The sequence below is a fragment of the Carica papaya genome, chromosome 2 (assembly GCF_054855325.1).
Source record: "Carica papaya isolate Zhongbai chromosome 2, ASM5485532v1, whole genome shotgun sequence".
NCBI classification, from domain to species: Eukaryota; Viridiplantae; Streptophyta; class Magnoliopsida; order Brassicales; family Caricaceae; genus Carica; species Carica papaya.
The window spans coordinates 4,406,086-4,425,942 of record NC_142310.1 but is presented as its reverse complement, the minus strand read 5'-3'; the positions used below and the strand labels follow the sequence as shown (position 1 = coordinate 4,425,942).

At 33.2% G+C, this 19,857-nt stretch overlaps 2 protein-coding genes across 2 annotated transcripts; both read right to left on the bottom strand.

Moving 5' to 3' along the window:
* Positions 1 to 1,138: 1,138 nt before the first annotated feature.
* On the bottom strand, positions 1,139 to 8,256 carry LOC110819203 (Nucleolar histone methyltransferase-related protein). Its single transcript, XM_022048320.2, has 4 exons — positions 8,022 to 8,256; positions 7,806 to 7,907; positions 7,358 to 7,501; positions 1,139 to 1,919 (listed from the first exon to the last, which is right to left on the bottom strand). The coding sequence occupies exons 1-4, from the start codon at positions 8,046 to 8,048 to the stop codon at positions 1,485 to 1,487; spliced, it is 708 nt and encodes a 235-aa protein (XP_021904012.1). The 5' UTR covers positions 8,049 to 8,256; the 3' UTR covers positions 1,139 to 1,484.
* A 5,140-nt stretch (positions 8,257 to 13,396) lies between these two features.
* On the bottom strand, positions 13,397 to 18,534 carry LOC110819265 (auxin transporter-like protein 2). Its single transcript, XM_022048390.2, has 9 exons — positions 17,608 to 18,534; positions 17,278 to 17,467; positions 16,950 to 17,135; positions 16,697 to 16,809; positions 16,184 to 16,367; positions 15,987 to 16,084; positions 15,040 to 15,247; positions 14,675 to 14,932; positions 13,397 to 13,748 (listed from the first exon to the last, which is right to left on the bottom strand). Exons 2-9 carry the CDS (start codon positions 17,434 to 17,436, stop codon positions 13,542 to 13,544), a joined length of 1,413 nt encoding a protein of 470 aa, XP_021904082.1. The 5' UTR covers positions 17,437 to 17,467; positions 17,608 to 18,534; the 3' UTR covers positions 13,397 to 13,541.
* Between the last annotated feature and the right edge of the window lie 1,323 nt (positions 18,535 to 19,857).

Genomic DNA, 19,857 nt, shown 5'->3' with positions numbered 1-19,857 from the left:
TACAGCTTAAAAGCTTGCTGAAGAAGAAACCTGCGAACATTTATGTCAGTAGTAAAATTGTTTGTGTAGTCTCAAAACCTTTCTCCGTAGACATATATAATTTGTAGATGATAGAGACATCAAGTAATGAAAATATTATTGTAGGTTCAACTTCAGAACACTTAACTGTGAACATTAGTTTTTTTAACCGTTAAATATTAATATTCAAAATATGATAATTTCTAAAATCAATAATATTAACAGTTAAAACACTAATTATATTTTACGATCTCCGAGTTACTGTACTCATGGAGAAACCTTATTTTCTTCTCCCTCCATTTTTTCTAGTATGTTTTCAAGCAGGATCTCGTAACAAGAATCTTCAATGAAAAGCCACCAGTCTTCACCATAAACCTGTGAACAATCCGCGATAAATTCGGGTCTTGTTTGATATAAAAAAAAAAAAAACATTAATTTTAAGTTCTTAGTTTCTTCATTCATATGTTTTATTTTTAAAAAAATATAATTTAATTAACAATAAAAATAATTATTATATTAAATTTAAAATTTCAAGATATTATTTTTAATATTTTTAAGAAAATATATAAGTTAATTTTAAAAATAAAATAATAAAAAGAAGTTTTAAAAATATTTCTTTTAGTATTTTTTAAAAGAATATTTTATTTATTTTACAATTGTATAAATTTTAACTAATTTCTTACTGTACAAATAAATTAAAAAATATTTCCATTAATCAACCACGTTTGGGAAAAACAAAAAATATTAAAAATAAAATTATAACAAAAAAAATGTTATGAATTAAATTATAATAAGTGTTAAATGTCGAAAATTAATTTAATATTTTTTTAATAAATCATTATCATTTAAATGATGATTTATAACTATCGTAATTTAATTTAAATAATAATTAATCACGTAATTTTTTGTACATAATTCCATTTGTAATCTTAGATAATATATTACTTGATACATCAATCTATAACTACAACTTACATAATTTACTTAAACAAGGAAAATAAATAAAAATTAAAAAATACAGTATAAAGCAGCATGAATTAAGTTATTGCAAGTGGTATAAGGTAATACAAATCATAATAACTTCTGATTACAACAACTTATGGTATTAGCATAACAAAAAGAAGCAAATTGTTGAGCTTTGGATTAGCTATTTCATTTTCACACGAAAAGTTTTTACACCTGTCACATACATCAAATTCTTACCCCACACTGTAAATTTACAATCAAATGCTCTACTGCGGAACTATACCACAGAGCTATGGACTCTTGCACCACACTCTAAATCAATAATTATTTACAGAAGAGTTTCTACAAACTAGTTTTCATATTAGATTTGTTACCGCATTATCTTTTATCATACTAAAATAGTTATACTCCAGTCCCAGCCGAAGGCCGAACAAGAAAAATACTTTCTGTAAGAGTAAAATCTGACTGTAAAATCGCTAGCTACCACCACATTGGCAGTTTCAATTGTCCCTCTTAATACATGTGGCTGCTCCTGCTGGTGTCAATAGCACACCATCTTCTTCGTCATCATCACTGCTGAGCCACCCATAGCAAGGTTTTCGTTTCCGACTGGAAAGAGAATCCGCTGGTGGTAAGGCATAGATTGGCAGAGGGCAAGATCCTGAAGACGAGATCTCCGGGGAGAAGTACTGGATTTCTTTTCCAGGCTTGTCTTGTGAGCTTCTTCCATCCATACAACATGAGATGAAGCCTCTTGAAGGTTGAGAATCGATTTGTGAAGAGCTTGCTTGAGCTGGGTGAATTTGTACCCCATACTTTTCTCGTGATGAATCATTGTCTTCTGTCATATCTAATGATAGTGTATTCATTTTCATGGCCTGAACAGGCGACGATTCGGCTTGGATTTCAGATGCAGTATCCTTCACTTCATTATCCTATTCAAGAAGCAAAAATTAGAATCCAAGAAATAAACTTCATTTATGAAATAAGTTACTACCTATGAAATATGAACAAAATTAACTAGCGGGGATGCTAATTTATATTGGTGTCTACTGATTTATTAATGCCTCAAGCATCACAAAGTAGAAATCCCCTTGGCTACCAAGTGGAGTACTTGTGTAAGGAAAGGAAGGAATAGGCTTCTGAGGATTTTTCTTCTTTTCTTTTTTTTTTTTGCTTTCAACAATGTTAAAGGCTCTTGGCTCCGAACCCTGTATTTTTTGTTCAAGGGTTATCCTCTTGATACTAATGAGATGGGGGAGACCTTGCTGATAACTTCATATGTTTGAGTAAAGTGTCCATTTTTTCCTCTGATAAAAAAGCTTCTTGCAGTTTAAGTCTCTCCCTTGTTTGAATATCTCAAAAAATTGCACAAGACAGATTTTCTAGAGAAACCCCAGTTATCCAATTCCAGATATGGATTTGCCAAGTACCAAAAACATCCAATTGATTCTTTTAAACATGTCAGACAATCAAGATCAGGGACATCAGAAGCAGATCAAAGAACCATAGCCAGAAGAAGTTACATCTGACACAAATCAAGCACTGACGGAGGTCTTGGCGACTAACAGAGGAGGATCCAGCAGCAATTCCATTGGCCAAATCGGTCAGGTGTGCAAAACAGAGAAGACGGCACCGAGAAAACAGGAGGGAGACAGATGTTCACTTCCAAATTGACAAAACTTGATTTCCCAAAATACTCAAGAGATGACCCCACTGAGTGGTTTAACCGAGTGGCGCCCTGATGCTCAAAAGGCGTATTGGTCTCCTTCCATCTTAAAGGTGAAGCAAACCAGTAGGGGTAATGATTGCAGCATGCTTTTAAGGAAGAAGAAAGGGAACGACGTGAGCTGACTTTAAAAAAGAATTATGGGCTGGTTTTGGGCCAACAGGATGTGAAGATTTTGATGAGGCCTCATCAAGAGTGAAGCAGGTGGGCTCAGTCCATGATTACTAGAAAGAGTTTGAGAGACTGGGGAACCGGGTACAACGATGGATCAGAAAGCGCTAAGCACATTCATGGGGGGGCTTATATCAGAGATTGCAGAGGGAATCGGGATATTCAAACCCAGGTTACGAATGAACAACCTGCTTGATCTGACTTCCCAGATTAAGACAACCAAGACCATAACCATAAAGCAGTTTTCATGGGATAAGATGCAGAAAAAACGAGCCCAAGGACTTTGCTTTAATTGCAATGAAAAATTCACCACATGCCATAAATGTCGCAAACCTCAACTCCTATTACTCGAACGGGATTTAGGAGTAAAGGAAGATAGCCACATGACAAATGAGCCTGGGATCTCTCTTCATGCTCTCACAGGGTGGTCAACGGCAAGAGCTATGAGGATCACCCCCAGAATCTGCAATCAGAAATCGGTTGTCCTTATTGATAACAAGTCCACTCATAACTTCATTAGCGAGGGAATCACTAACGGTCTGTAGCTTTTAGTGGTGCTGACCGAACCATTTCAGATGAAGGTGGCAAACGGAAAACTATTGAAATGTCAAGGGAGATTCGGAAACATCCATGTCTTACTTCAAGGTATTCCATCACCCTAACTCTCTACGCCTTGTCACTATTGGACTTGATTTGGTGTTAGGAATTCAATGACTAGAGCAATTAGGGCCAGCAACATGTGATTGGAAAAGGATGATCATGGAATTTCACTAGAATAATCAAGTTCCGAAGTTACAAGGGATTGACAAGCAGCCCATCCAACTTGCATCCGTGAAGGTAGTTACAATGGTACGACAAAGGAACTCCATGTTTGCTGTCTGTTTGCGAGCTGAAGCAAGGCTGATACAGACAGTGGCCAAAACTGATATGTAGCAGCCGTTTGAGGAATGAAAGGACATTTTTCAAGAACCCAACCAATTTTCACAGAGAGATTGACCGCCATATAAAGCTTAAAGAAGGAAGAAAACCTATCGACGTGAGATCCTACAGGTATTCTTATTTTCAAGAAGTTGAGATTGAAAAACAATTTCTTGACATGCTTAAATTGGGGCTTATTAGACTGCTTCCCCATCTCAACTGTAGACAACATGTTGAATGAATTGCATGATGTCACCTTCTTCACTAAATTAGACCTAACTTCCGGATATCATCAAGTTCAGGTGCACCCATCTGACACTCACAAAACTATATTTTGTACGTACAACGACAATATGAATATTTAGTTATGCCCTTTGGTCTTTACAATGCACCCTCCACTTTCCAAAGCGTCATGAACACAATATTCTGCCCATACCTATGCAAATATGTCCTAGTGTTCTTTGACGATATCTTGATCTATAACCCCAATTGGGCCTTGCATATGGAACATGTTAGATAAGCCTTTGAGATTTTAAGGCAGCACTAGTTCCTTGTCAAACTCAATAAATATGTGTTTGGCCAACAAGAATTGAAATACTTAGGACATCTTATTTGGACCAACATAAGACACAAGCCATGTTGAATTGGCCAAGGCCAACTAATATTACCAAGCTGCGTGGTTTTTTAGGACTGACAGATTATTACAGGAAGTTTGTTCGGAATTATGTGATTATGGCACGACCACTAACCAATTTACTGAAAACAGACAATTTGGGTGGAGGGAGGAAGCAGAAGCAACTTTTGCAAGTCTTAAGCACACTATGACTTTGACATCAACACTGGCCTTGCCCAACTTTAATGACCCTTTTATTGTTGAGATTGATGCTTCAGGAGATGGAATTGAGTTGTTCTTACTCAACAAGGAAGGCTAGTAGCCTACATGAGTCAAGCATTAGGATTGTCAAAACGATCATGGTTGACACATGCTAAAGAAATGTTGGTTGTTGTAGTCGCTGTCAAAGTTTGGAGTCCTTATTTGATGGGCCGCAAATTTTTCATCCAGACATATCAACGCAATCTGAAATATTTTTTGGATCAGCGCATCATTACTCCAGAACAAAAAGAATGGGTTGCTAAATTATTTGGGTATGATTATCAGATCATCCATAAGTCTGACAAGGAAAATACAGCTGCAGATGAGCTTTCACGACAAGTTAGCAGACCATCTCTTGATGCCATATTTGTTTCACAAAGTCAAATATGGTATGATATTAAGGAAGAAGCAGCAAATCATCCTTACATGCAGAAAGTTGCGAAATTAGCTAATGAGAAGCCGAACAGTCCTTGCACATGGAGAAATGAATTGTTTTTTTATAAGAACTGTGTGATGATTCCACCTAGATCCAACATCATTCAGCAGCTATTGCAAGCATTCCATGATTCACAAGTTGGCAGACATTCAGGTGTATTGTGAACTTACAAACGGCTCCCCAAAAAGTTTTATTGGCCCTTTATGCATCGGATGGTACAATGATATGTCTCCCTTTATGCATCGGATGGTACAATGATATGTCTCATCTTATGAAATCTGTCAACAAGCAAAGCTAGAAACTCTCTCTCCAGCAAGTCTTACACAACCATTGCCAATTCCATGCCAAGTGTGGGACGATATCACTTAATGGTAAGGACACCATTCTTGTGATAGTTAATCATCTTAGTGAATCAACACATTTCCTGCTAGGGGCTCATCCTTATACTGCAAAAGTGGTGGCTGAAAAATTTATAGAAGGTGTGGTAAAACTCCATGGAATGCCACGGTCCACTGTGAGTGATCGGGACCCAAGTTTTATCAGTCATTTATGGCGTGAGTTTTTTAAAATGTCAGGTATACAGCTGAAGATGAGCTCTTCTTACCCTTCATAAACAGATGGTCAATCTAAAGTTATCAATCAATATGTTGAACAGTGCACTGATGCTTGCCCATCAAAGACCCCGCAAATGTAGCTCTCTTCTTCCATTGGCAGAATTGTCATACAACACCACCTTTCATTTGCATATTGGAATGACACACTTCCAAGCTCTTTATGGACGTCTCCCACCATCCATTCCCCATTATCAAGAGGGAATTACCACAGTAAAAGGGGTTGGACAACTTGTTGCAAGAGGTACTCTGCCAACTCAAGGCAAATTTACATGCAGCCAACAATTGTATGTAGCAAGTGGCTAATTCAAGGAGGCGTAATGTTGAATTTCAAGCAGGAGAATGGGTTTTTCTTAAACTTCAACCCTACCACCAACAAACCACCTTTAAAATAGCATTTCAGAAATTGGCATGCCGCTTTTATGGTCCATACCAGATTGAACAAAAAGTTGGTCAGATTGCATATAAACTCAAGCTTCCAGAACGGTCCCGTATTCATCCTGTCTTCCATGTTTCATTACTCAAAAAGAAGTTGGGAGACTCCATTCTCACAACAAATAAATTACCAGCCACTAATCAAGATGGAAATATTCTTCTACAACCAGAAATGCTCTTGGAGACATGTTGTGTTAAGAAGGGATTAGAGTTTGTTGAGAAAACATTTAAGAACTGCATGAGAAGTTTGTCAATCTGAACCTTGAGGACAAGGTTCCTGAAAATGGGGTGAGTAGTGATAAGCCAAAAAGGTCCCAGAGAATGCCCGTAAAGAACCCATGATATAATGACTAGAATTGTCATGCAAGCTGCAGATTTTGGGATGCTGAAGACGGGGTTAAATTAACAGAATGTGGTCACAAGCTTGCTACTTAAGAATCAGTAAAATAATTAATACTGGTTGCTTTCAGTTGCTAATTTTTGGTGTTGCCCTCAGTTGCTAATTTTCAGTTCCTAATTTTCAATGTTTCCATATCCTATTTCTTAGAATTTGGAGTAGTTGTTAACTTTCTTGTATTTAAAGTCCTCAGGAATCATCAATAAAGCAGAGACTATTCATACCTTAAATCAGTGGTTATTTTCACTGTAAGCATAATACCTTCTCATTTCAGCTAAGTTATTCAGTTCTGACTGGGACCTATCACACTAATAATTTAACAAAAATTTGAGTTCAACAATCAAATTCATTCAGTGAGTTTTTCCTAAGTTACTAATGAAACAAACTATACATAATCCCCCTTGAAAATTTGCCCTCTTCATCTTTTCCACTTTCTTAGTCCAGATTATGCATTTTAACACTGCACAAGGAAATGGTGCTATATCACTGATCATCATGGTCCAAGTGGATGCAGATTGCAGGACAATGAAAACAATTAATGTCATGTTAGATTTCTTTGGTGTTTGTTCTTTTCTTTGTTAACAAACAGAACAATAAGAATGAAACATGCATATTACTTCCATGTTAGATTCTTTGGCTTTTGTTTTTTTTTTCCTCTCTTCATTAACAAAAAGAATAATGAGCATAGAATTAATTTATATTATTTCCATTTCTAGTTACTTTCACTTCAGCAAACAAACCAAGTACAATGAAATAAACATTAAAACAGAACTTCGTTCTGAGGGGAAATGTAAATAATTACCTTTTGAGAACTATTACTCTCTATAGAAGCTTTCTGTTCAATATTTTCCTGAGAATTTTCCCCCAACCCTTCAAGTATTGCATCTATTAGAATCCTATAGGAAGCCTCTTCTATGAAAGTCCACCCTTCATCTCCACCATAAGCCTTCAAAACATACGAAAACAGAAAACCCTCAGAAATCATTAAATCTTATCGTTTTCTCTGTTCAGTTTCCTAGAATCCAAAGAGGAACTGGAAGAAAAAAAAAACAGAAAATTCGGTTTTCACATTCCATTTCTCCTTTAACTCTACAAGAACAAATACCTTTCAGCTGAATATCATCCTTGATAACCCGCATGGTACAGAAACGAAACAGTTCTTTTCCGAGCAACCAAACAGACGATAGAGCAAAGCAAACCCTTCCGCTAAATTAGGTTTAAAATAAAACAAGATAACAGACTAGAGTCACCTTGAGGAGTTGCCTCAGAGTTTTACGAACCAAATTATCAGAAAACCCCATAGGGCGGAGGGCATCAAGGGCTGCATCAATGCGCTTGAGACCCACCTGATTCTTTTTTTTTCGAAACGAAAGAAAAAAAAAACAAGTGATCGAGAGCGGGAAAACGCAAGATCAGGTAAACAAACAGAGTTAATGAGAGGAAGATGAAACGACATCGTATTAAACCTTTCTAGTTCTTCTGCTTGGTGGCATGGTCTGTTCCTCTTCTTCTAATCTCCGCTGCAGTTCAAAGTATTCTCCGTGTTTCTTCTGCTGAGAAAGATTCACGCCACCATTATCAGATGAATCAGGAGTGACGAAAACGAACCTGCCGGGAATAGGACAGGAATGAAACAGGCAGTGATCCCATTGAAAACCTGTTTGTTGTCGGTTGTAATTAAATTAATTGCAGGCGATTCCTCGCATAAGCGACGCGTGATTGTCGGTCTGAAGCGATTCACATTTATATTTTTTAAATATTATTTTAAATAATATTTTATTTAATAATAACAAAATTTCATATAATATTTTAAATTAATAATATTTGTATTGATTCTGAAATTTTTTTTAAAAAATAAATTATAAATTAAGTACATAAATAAAATAAATAGTTAAGATTTACATTCCTTACACAATGACTTAAAGTACTAAGTAGGATTATAATAATGGTCATTTTAAATGAAATACAAAAAATTAAGGAAATAAACAGAAAACAAATAAAACTGACATCCTACTCGCAATTCTCTTGTGGATCGGATTCTGGATCCTGATCCTCTTGATCTGAAATAGTTAATAAAAGAATGAGTTACACTAATCTACTAAGAATATCACGCTACTGATCGTAACGAGATTTACAAAAATAACTTGTAGAGTTAATAACATAATACATATCATGATTTCATACGCAATCGATTGGAACAATAATTTTTTATTTTATCAGCCTACTAGTATTTATAGGGGTTTATAGGGATGTCCCCACAATGCGTGAACTATTTCTTTTAATATTTTTAATTAACGGGCTGTTCTCATACCTCATCCGGTATGAGCGTCAAATTATCAAATTTCGATACCCCGTCTGGTATGAGGCAACGTTCATGGTAGGATTTCTTATATACCCGATTCGTCCACCATCTTCCAAGATATCTAGTAAGGTTGTCGTTTCATCCATTCATTTAATCACACAATTTCTCATTTGTCTTTAATCTCCAGTTTTCCAATTCAACCGTAACAAATAAAATAAACAATACATGCATTCAAAACTATAAAATCGATCAATCAGATATTATCATACATTCAAACTGTAAAATCAATCAACAGTGAATAATTTTCGGTTCTGACTCCATTAGTAACCTGTAATTAATTATAAATATTTTTTAAATTGCACAAAATAACGTATTATTATTAAATTAACTTCAATTCCATAACATAGAATAAAGTGATGGATTCTTATTCAATTTGATGTTCAAAAATCTAAACTTGTTGACGCACCTACTGGCGGTCTCCGAGTTCTCTGAATTTTTTTTCGGGGATTAAAACATGCTACAAGTACCTACAAATATCCTAAAAAATCCAAAATTAGTGTCAAGACCCTTTTTTGGCCAATTCTGAAATTCTAACACGGCAGCTCCGCCATGCTTCAGCGATGGCACCGCTGCCCGCGGTAGCAGTTTGCCTCAGGTCGGCTATTTTCGGCTGAATTCGGTCGATTTTGCTTTAATCCCTACGAAAAAACACATTAAGGGGATTCGATTGGTCGAAAAAAAAAATAAAAAATCGAAACTCACCAACAGCAAGATTCTCCGGTGTGGCGGCTCCACCAGCTCACCTTTGAGGTTGGGTGTTTTGCTTCGGTTAACCTGTATAGAAGAAACAGTGATTATAATGGTGGAAGAATTATGCAAAACAGAAATCGGAAAGGGTCTCATCGGAGGCGATTTTTATAATTTTTCGCGGTGGTGTCGCCGAGTTTTGCCGCGGTTTTTGGTTAATTCGCTAATCCTTTTGCTTCAATTTGGCCATATAGATGTTTAAAATTGAATTTCGAGCAAATGGCGAATTTTTATCTCTTTTGGCGGTCGAAAATGGCTCCGGCGCTGCCGCTGGGTCTCTTTCTCCGGTAAGGGTGTCTGGTGGCTAGGGTTAGGGTTTGGTGTGAATAAGGTTATTTATATCAATCCCCTTTTAATTTGGGCCGTCTATCGCGTTTGATTTGCACCGTCCAATCGCGATTAAATAAGAAGTAAATCTGAACCATTCATTGCGATTTGATCTGAGCAATTCAATCGCCTTTAAATAGGAAGTAAATCTGGACTGTTGATCACATTTAAATCTAATCGTTAGATCGTATTTGGGGAGAGAACGCATCCGAGCCGTCCGTATGTGCGGGAGCGAATCTGGACTGTCCGATCGTGGGCGCACGGATCGCCAACGTGGCCTCCCGCGTGGCACTACATCAGCGTCCCTTGCCACGCGGCACGCTCCGGTTCGTTGGAGTTGCTGACTGGACGTCCTACGTGGCACAACTTTCTTAAATTACGTTTTAACCTTCAGTTTCTGATTTTTATTTTAAAAATACTTATAGAACCCAAATTTTCACATTTAAAAAAAATTATTTTCAATTTAATCATCCACCTATTTTTCTTCATTTTTATATTAAATTTAAATTAAAAAATTATATTTATAAATTAATTGGTTATTACAGTTTTAATTTTTACTAATAATAAAAATTAATTAAAAAATAATAATTGATTTGATCAAAAGTTGATATTTTGTTTAATATTATTTTACAAAGAAAAATTATTAATTTTTAAAATTTACATATTGCATATGTCCACAATTTCCCACAAGAAAAAGAGGAGTAACGTATTCAATTATTAATTTTTAAAACAAATATATTTAAGATTCAAAATCTTCACATGCACTAAAAGTGAAAAAACCATAGTATATTGAATTGTAATTTAATTTTTTATTTTAAATCATTTTTTAATATATATATTTTTTTTCTTTCACTTGAATTTTTACATGTATTTAAAGGGATTGGAGGCCAATTTGCATGATTAAGCTTTCAACTTTATATTATATACTCATTGCGTGTTTATTGGGCTTTTTGGCCCAATTATGATATACCACTTGGTTTGGTCCATTATAATTTAGCGTATGCTTTTATATTAATTCTTTAAAATAATTAATTTGTTCCAAATCGTAATCTACTTTAAAAATAATTAATTCTTTAATTGTTTATACAAAAAGTGTAATTCGAATAAATATTTATTACAAAATTATATTATTATTAATGTGTATAGCAAATAATTAACTTATTTTTATAAAAATATAATGCAAGTGGTGAATATATTTTTTATAAAATTATATTATTGTTAATGCCTATAGCAAATAATCAATAGAACCAAAATGTCTATTAAAACTACACTACCGGAATTGATTTTAAACACTTGTCCATTAATGAAACCTACATATAGATATACCCAAAAGTAATATATACATATACATATATATATACAAACTGCTACAAAACACGCCTATGTCGGAGTCAAATGTGAAGTAGTTTCACTTTTCTCAATCACTTTTGCTATGAATTGAAGACGTGTAATTTGCCAATCTAATAAAAAAATATATTTATAATTCTAATTGATGCTAATATAACACTCAATTATTACTCACTTTATGCTAAGATAAATATTTAAATATAAATGAAAATTAACTTAATTATACTTTTAAGATAGAAAAATAAAAAAATAAAAGTGACCACTCATTTGATTGACAACATCTTTTATATATATATATAAATATATATATATATATATATATATATATATATATTAAAGGGATGTTTTCCTTAAATCACTTTATATAAAAGTGTGTTGGTAGTTTCTATCATCATCTTAATTTTGCAAAGGGAATAATAAAGCAAAAAAAAAAAAAAAAAAAAAAAGCACAATTTGTTGTCATCACCTCTTTAGAGGATTACAAAGAATTTGGTAGTAAATAACACAGAAATTGAAAGCTACCTAAACATTTATGTAAAGAATTTAATCTTCAATAAAGTTTGGAATAGTATTATTTTATTATTCTGCAAATAAATAAATAAATAATATAGTCATTAGTCGGTTCAACGTGTCTAATCTTATATAATATTCTAACATATCTGTAAAATTATTAAATTAAATATATTTATTTGTAAAATTTTATTTAGATACATAATAAATTATTATTTTAACTATTGATTATGATTGGATAATTTATGTTCATGATATTTTATTTATTTTATTTTTTATTTAAATTTTTAGCATGCGTGATTATTTTTTTGTCACCTATGTAAAATATAAGTAAACTACTTTTTTCATTTAATTTTTTTTAGTATATTTTGAGATAATGTTACAAATTCAAAGAATATATTCTAAAGAAACAAAGTTTTGAGATGTAAATTGTTTTTATATCATATAGTTTAAAAACTATAACAGTAATTATTAAAAGAATTTACCAATTACTAGGATTATTTTTGCCTGAGATAAAAAAAAACATACTTCACTTTTTTAGGCTAGTTTTTCTGTAACTTAAAAAAGAAACTAGTTTTTATGGTTGTTAAATTTTGTCTGGGCAAAATTATCCCACTAACAACTTGTTTAATTTAATATCAAATACTTTATGTAAATCTCAAAATATAATTTTTCTCTCTAGTTTAACCTAATTATTTCACTCTATATTGTAATTTACACCTTGAATTTTGGGTGACTGATTTAATTGTCATTTCACATATAATTAATTATTAATTATTAATTATTAATTTATCTGCTAGTTTATATATATATATTTTTTTAAAAAAGATATAATGTTTATTTAATTAATAATATTTTGTTTGTTTGTGCCATAATTTGTTCAAAAAAAAAAAAAAAAGAGAAAATGAAGAAGTTGAAGAGATCCTAACAATTGGTATCTCATTATTGGGCAGCAGAGAATTATATAATACTCTTACTAGAAAGCAAAAGATGCAGAGCATGAGAATAAAGATGAAAGGTACACACCATATAAATATAAATATATATATATATATGTGTGTGTGTGTGTGTATATATATATATAACTTGTTATGATCCACATCAATGAAACACTCAATTGGGTAAAATTAAATTCTAGTTCCACCAGTCAAAACCTTTGAAAAGGATATATACAAGCAAGCAACAACAAAAAAAAAAAAATTTATAGAGACATCAATATCACTATATGCCAAATTGAGTTCAATTTTAGATTCCCAACAAAAATTCTCTTCTTTTCCTTTTCAATATGTATACATACATATAATTATTATTATTTTTTTTATAAATGCATCTATTTCATTATTTTAAAATTTAAAAATAGGTACTCCCAATTAATCTTTTCACACATAATAACACCATATAATCCGAAATCATAAATAATTAAAGTGGTAAAATTAGATTGAGAAAACTAATCGCTTCAATTATCAAATTTTTTATAAAGTTCACTAGAAAGAAACATGAAACTAACGCTATGAAAAGTTAAAAAAAAAAAAAAAAAAGAAAAAACCATTCACAATCATCTACCATTTATATAGCAATGTTGAAACAAATGAAATATAGGAAAAAGCAACAAAGTAGGGAAGATATATAAGCGAATGCCTCCCCCCATGTATATTACAAGACCAGACACAGATCAAAGCTCTCACTCTCTAATTCAGTGATGTGATGAAGAGGCTGAAGGTGGACACTGATAGCACTTGGCAAATAGCCCGAATGTATCAACTTGCTTAATGAAATTCGTCATGCTGGCCCATCCTCCCAACCCGAACCCAACCACGAACACCCAGACCACCACAAATGCGTTCAGCGCATACACCGCTGTCCAGCTTGGGAGGAAGAATGGAGGTTTCTCTGCCGCATTCTGGTTAGACAAAAGTTTAAGGGAGTAAGATAGTTTAAATTGATGGGAATGACCTAATATCTATATTATAAGTTTATCCCTCTTGAAAAGTGAAATTTACATTTTGATACTTGCCGAAAAAGAAAAAGTATAGTAAAAAATTTCTAAGGATTACAGTTAATAATGCTTTTCTTTTTAATCTCTTTGTGTAATTTTTTTTTTTAAAAAAGCTAGAGTTAGAGTGAAGAACAAGACTAGTGGGTCAGCTTGCCAGCTATTTCCAAGGTGTATGGTGTAGAACCATGGCTATAGCATATAACTGAATGATAAGGAAATTCCACCAACCCTCTTTTTTTTGTTTTCTAAATTCATTTGATACATGGCTAAACTCCGAAAATTCTAAATCAAAATCGGGTAAGTGATTTAACAAATATGATACAACATTACAGATTTTGATACTTAATCGGTGTGATGTTAACATTACTTAACATGACCGATGGGATATGCAGGAGAACTTAGCTTTTATTTTTATGACTTCTCTATAGATCTCACTTTCCCAAATAAATACAAAAATCTCGAAAAACAAATGGGTTTGCCTAGTACAGACAAGTAATATTTCGATAGCTTACATGTATCTCGACTAATTCAATGTACTGACTTGTCTTTTAACTCTAACTAGCTAGTAATTAGGACCTCAATGATATACATGCCAAACAACCAGTGTGGCCCAAAGTGTACCTACCTTGCTGCCTAACATGCAAGATGTTTCTATCAGTATACATATCTGTCAAATTGGTTTTGATTATTATGGCCGAGAAACTAAGGCCAATAATATACTTGAATAGCAATTTTATGTCAGCATTAGGCAGTGCCAACATAACTTGTTCGTATCTTCGACAGGAAACAAAAACCGAAAAGATAAGATGTACGAAGACAAGATCATTTACCTGTCGAGCTGAGGCTGATCTGTATGTGAGCATATGTGCTAAAGCCGGGATGATGTAAACAGTGAAGCTGACCAAGAGAGCTCCCACAGCAGAGTTAATGGGACCGAAGAAAGGAAATATTATGGCCAAGAACCAAATTGGTATCACCACAGGTAACCGAACTAGAGCCCTCAAGCAAATGCTCTTAGTATCATGCATTCCCACAACTTTTTCCCACACAAAATATAAAGGCGTACAAGCAAACCCGAATGTTATAAACTGCATTTGTGTTACAAAATTCAAGCAACATGAAGTCAATTCAGTTAACTCATTCGGCCAATTTGGTTAAGCAACAAAATTGTTAACGTGGAAGATATGAAAAGTACCTGGTGGATTAACATTAGGATGACTGCAGCATCACGCCATCCAGAGGGCGGAAGAAGGGAGAAGGCATTCGAGTGGGTGAGAAGTTGATCACCAAAAGCCCAATAGACAGCAGCAGCTGATGGAAGCGTCAGGGTGAAGACGTAAAAAGTAGCAAGCAGATAAATGTACTTGAACTTTTGAGGCTTCCACATTGCATGCATAATTTCCCTGTTAACATTTAATTTACACCAACAAGTTTAGTTTCCAAAATTAATCATCAGCACAATTCCATTAAATTGATCACAGTTCAAAATCAGTGGCCAAAATGATCATCTGAGTTTCAAAACTAAGTACCAATTTTTAGTAAAAGCAACAGAATTTGTCTCAAGCCCATTGATAGAAAAGTTTCCAATGGTTAAAAACACCGAATCAGACCTAGTCATCATCGAAAAATTATGGAGATGATGATGTGTTTTTTCTCGAAAACCTCCAGCCCAGTACAAGAAATCTGCTAGTTCAATTTTTCTATATCAAGAAAACTGAACAAATCAAGTTTATTCTCCAAACTATGGAGACTCGCTGATTCACATACTTGTCACCAGTTAGACATTATATCAAACAGAAAGCAGGCAACATATACTGGCATTAAATAATTTTTTCCCCCCAAAACCCATCAAGCCGGCAGATTACACTATAAAAATTTCAATAATCAGTCCAACAAATTAGAGGGCGAAAATTTTGATAATCTTGGATGATACGCCTTCGCTAAAATCACAGCTTTTAGCACCAATTTCACATACTCAAGACTCTAAAGTCTTCATTAATGGAGAATCAAATAACAACATGGTCTAATAATCTTGTCTTCTCCCAAGAAATGGAAAGGACAAACAGACAAAATTCATTTTCTACTCCAACTTTCTCTTATCCATTCTTTAATAATTCAAACACAAGCAATGATAACACTTACACAGTGACAGCATGCCCGCCGAAAGTGTATAATATATTGGTGGCGCCTGTGAAGTACAAAACCAGCTTTGTTGGGCCAGAGTGAGTTACCCCTTCAGCCTGTAAAAAAAAAAATCAGAAGGGTTAAAAGGGCACGATCAATGGCTGAGATTTAATGATGAATGTGAGAGAAAGATCAAGGACGTTGATTGGGTTGACCTTGCCATGAAGAAGTGCTGCTATGGTCAAATACCAAGCAGTATAAGTGGTCATGCCAAGACCAAGAAAAGACCAGATTCTGTAGTTGTGAAATGAAGGGATGAAAACAGTTGTGGCACAGCAAGCTCCAAAGATGTAAGTCCATGTCCTCTTGTCTAAGTTGTCGTTTATGTAGTATATATTACTGTGATTATAACCCAGAAAATTAAAGAGAACAAATTAAAATCAGTCAAAATGAACAAAACCCATGTTGATAAATCACTCAACATTGAAAATTTAACCTGAAATTGGACAAAATTGGCCAAACCCATGTTGATTAAACTATCAAAACTGAAAACTTGACTCAAAGTTGGACAAAAGTAGACAAAACCCTTGATGGTTTAGCTTCTCAAAATTGAAAATTTTAACCCAAATTATCTAAAATTAGACAGAATCCATGTGGATTAACCTTTACAAAGAGGAAAATTTAAACAAATTAAAGAGAAGAAAAAAAAGGCGGTATATTCAAAGGACCTTGCACAGGCTATAAGCTGGATAACAGAGCCAAAGAGGAGAAAAGTGCAGTTGAAGGCTAATCCTGCAGCTTTCCAGTATGGACCCAGAAGTCCATCAAGCACTTCAAACCACTGCAAGACATTTAAAAAAATTATAACTTAATTAGAAAATAAAGAATGAACTTTTTTATATTTTAGAATAATTATTACTATATACACCCACACACACATATATATTTGTGTTTTTGGCTGTTTGCTATTGAAAAACTCACCTGAATAACATGGTTTTTGAAGCTGACATTCTCTTTCTCCTTTCTGCTTCTGTACTCAACATAAAGAACACTGATTAAATAAGCAGTCCAGCTCCCAAGAATTCCATAGAAAATTTGCAGAATAATCCCAGATAGCATCCCCAGTTGAGAGAATGAGTATGGCAATGTCAGCAAAACTTGAGCAACCTGTATCACCCACACAAAATTACTAACAAAATTACAAAAAAAAAATTCAATGAAATAATAATCTGGGCATTTCTTAGTTTTTTTTTTCTTTTCCTTTTTTGCTTGTTTTAATCTTTTCGTGTTCAATAAAAATCCAAAGTACCTGATTTGATGCACAGCTAAACCAGGCATCATAAACAGACCCACCATGCCAAAGAAAGCTCTTGAAGCTAAACATTTCTTTTTTCTCTTCAATCTTCTCTTCATTCTCTGTTTCATTAAAACTTGAAACCATAGCTCCTTCTGCTTCTTTATGTGCCATGATCTTCTACTGCCCAAATCTCTACACAGATCTGAAACAGAGAAAAAAGAAAAGAGTACCCTTTTCCTTAAATAACTAAACTTTAAGAACTCAAAAGCAAAACTTGCATGCTAAAACCAAGCAAAAGTAGAAGAGAAAACACGAAAAATGAACATGCAAACCATGCGTTACCTGAGTTTTAGCTGGCTTGTCCGAGAGAGAATTTAGAGTTGAGAAACAGAGGACGTAGGAAACGGATTTTCTTCCTTGCCAAACGTACGACTTCACCTTGGAAATAGCCTTTTTTTTTTGTTTTTTAAGTACTAAAGTTTGGCGTGTGCACAAGAATGTGAAGAAGGAGATGAAGAGAGGCAGAGGAGCTGCATTTGCCTTGCTTGACTCCCTATTTAAATCTTCTTACGGCAAGAAAAAAACAAAAACAGAGTAATTCTGTATAGCTTTTTTTTTTCGACTGCGATGAGGCTACCTTTTTTTTTCTTAGATTTTAGCAGATTTAATTCTTAACAAACAAAAGGACTATAGCATTATCTCAACTCCTCTAAATCGTGAAACCTAAAGAGAGAATTGGTAAAGCATTTAGCTCTGCCTCTCAAATTTTTAACTTCTAAAACTCTCCTTTCAATCTATCTCCATTACAGACCCCCTAAATGTTGCTTTATCTGCAGGATTTCGCAATTGGGTAATGTTAAAAACCAGAAGCAGTAAAAAACCCAATAAGCAATAAAAGTGGTTTCTCTTTCCCTTTTTTTCCTTGGGAAAATGACAAAGTTTGAGTTGAAGGAAAAGAAAATAATGAAAATCTGAGTAAAACAAACTAGAACAGAAGCTGGTTTTTTCTTTTTTGGTTTTTTTCAGAACCGAGATCTGACAGAGCTGCCTTTTTTAGAAATAGGAAAAGAAATTAGAACAACAAAGAATCAGTTTCTTCTGTTTTTTTCTTTCTTTCTTCTTCTTCTTCTTCTTCTTTTTTTGCCCCGAGCCTGCAATATACTCTGTTTTCTGCGACAGTAGTAGATAATAATAATATCTTCAACCCCCTCTCTCTCTCTCTCTCTCTCTCTCTCTCTCTCTCTCTCTCTCTCTCTCAACCTCCCTGGTCTCTATGTGTTGTCTCCATGCATAACTTATGGGGTTTTAAATGCCTGATGAAGTGTGTACAGAACCAAATCTCAAAATAATAAACTTAAAATAAATAAATAAATAAATAAAACACTTTTTTTTTTTTAATTTACATTAAATGTCAAATATATTTGAAACATAAAATTAAATCATAATTTAAACCATTACAACCATTCTAATTAAAGAAATTCAGTCAACGGCCACAAGATAAACCCATAAACATTATCATTTGTCAGAATTAAGCCTAATTTTATTATCTTAATGCCACCAATACACTTAATATATTCACCCAAAAAATCACGTATTATTTCTTCAGATTGGCGTTTTTAAGTTTTTCCTTTTTCTTCTTGATTTTTAGTTTAATTTCTTTTCTTTTTAAATTAAATTGATTTTATACAATATGGGTTATAATAAATTTATGTTTTATGTAGATAAATATAAAAGATTCATGAATTTTATTTATTTAGATAAATAAAAATATTTTTAAATTGCTTTTTTTTTAAAACCAAAATTGGATTTCATTTGGGATTATATGAAAATAAATTTATTAATTTAATCTTCTTTTTTTTTTTTTAACTTCTAAAATACTGTCTGTAAAAATTATTTCGAATCCAGACGATCATAATGGAAACTAATATCTTTACCGATTGCTTTAATGCGGGTAAAAACTAGTGTTTTTAATTTTTCACCTTTTAACTTATGTTTTTTTTTTTTTTAACTTTTTACTCCTCGGTAAAATCTGACATTTATTATTTACCAAATTACCTTGTATATTTTCCAATTTTTACTCTGGCCAGGGATCCTAACACATGCATCCAGTCCCACACGGTACAAGGAGCTGTAAAGCACTAAAAGGTGAAATTTAATTTTCTTTCCAAGATTCCTAATTCCATTTACTATAAACTTGCTCAATCTGTCTGCTAAATCACAAAGTCGTATTACTTTCTTAATCAAAATTTAATGCATCATCAAATTATTTATTAATTGTTAATTAAAATTCAGGATTATTAAATATATAATAAGATTTTCATTTACAAAACAAATTATTATCTGTCAAACAAGACTAATAAGTACTCTGTCTACGTTAAAATTCATCAAGTTCAAGTTTTATTATTTGAACCAGTTTGTATCTTATTCATACTCGAATTATTATTTAAAAGCCCAGATCTTAAAAAGAAATAATGTCATAAACTAAATGCGGAAACGAAATAATAAAATTTAAGGTTACATTTCTTACACAATAATTTAGAATGTCTAATAGGGTTATGAGAACGATTCTTCTAAAATAATAAATAAAAAATT

Bases quoted from the DNA above. Each gene is read 5' to 3' on its own strand.
- LOC110819203 (XM_022048320.2), bottom strand. From the start codon at position 8,048: ATGCCACCAAGCAGAAGAACTAGAAAG. The intron at 7,908-8,021 runs GTTTAATACGAT...CGAAAAAAAAAG, and splicing joins CAAGCAGAAGAACTAGAAAG to AATCAGGTGGGTCTCAAGCG. The intron at 7,502-7,805 runs GTGACTCTAGTC...TATGTTTTGAAG, and splicing joins CTCTGAGGCAACTCCTCAAG to GCTTATGGTGGAGATGAAGG.
- LOC110819265 (XM_022048390.2), bottom strand. From the start codon at position 17,436: ATGGCACATAAAGAAGCAGAAGGAGCTATGGTTTCAAGTTTTAATGAA. The intron at 16,810-16,949 runs GTGAGTTTTTCA...AATGTCTTGCAG, and splicing joins TCAAAAACCATGTTATTCAG to TGGTTTGAAGTGCTTGATGG. The intron at 15,248-15,986 runs GTAAGTGTTATC...AAATGTTAACAG, and splicing joins GGCGGGCATGCTGTCACTGT to GGAAATTATGCATGCAATGT.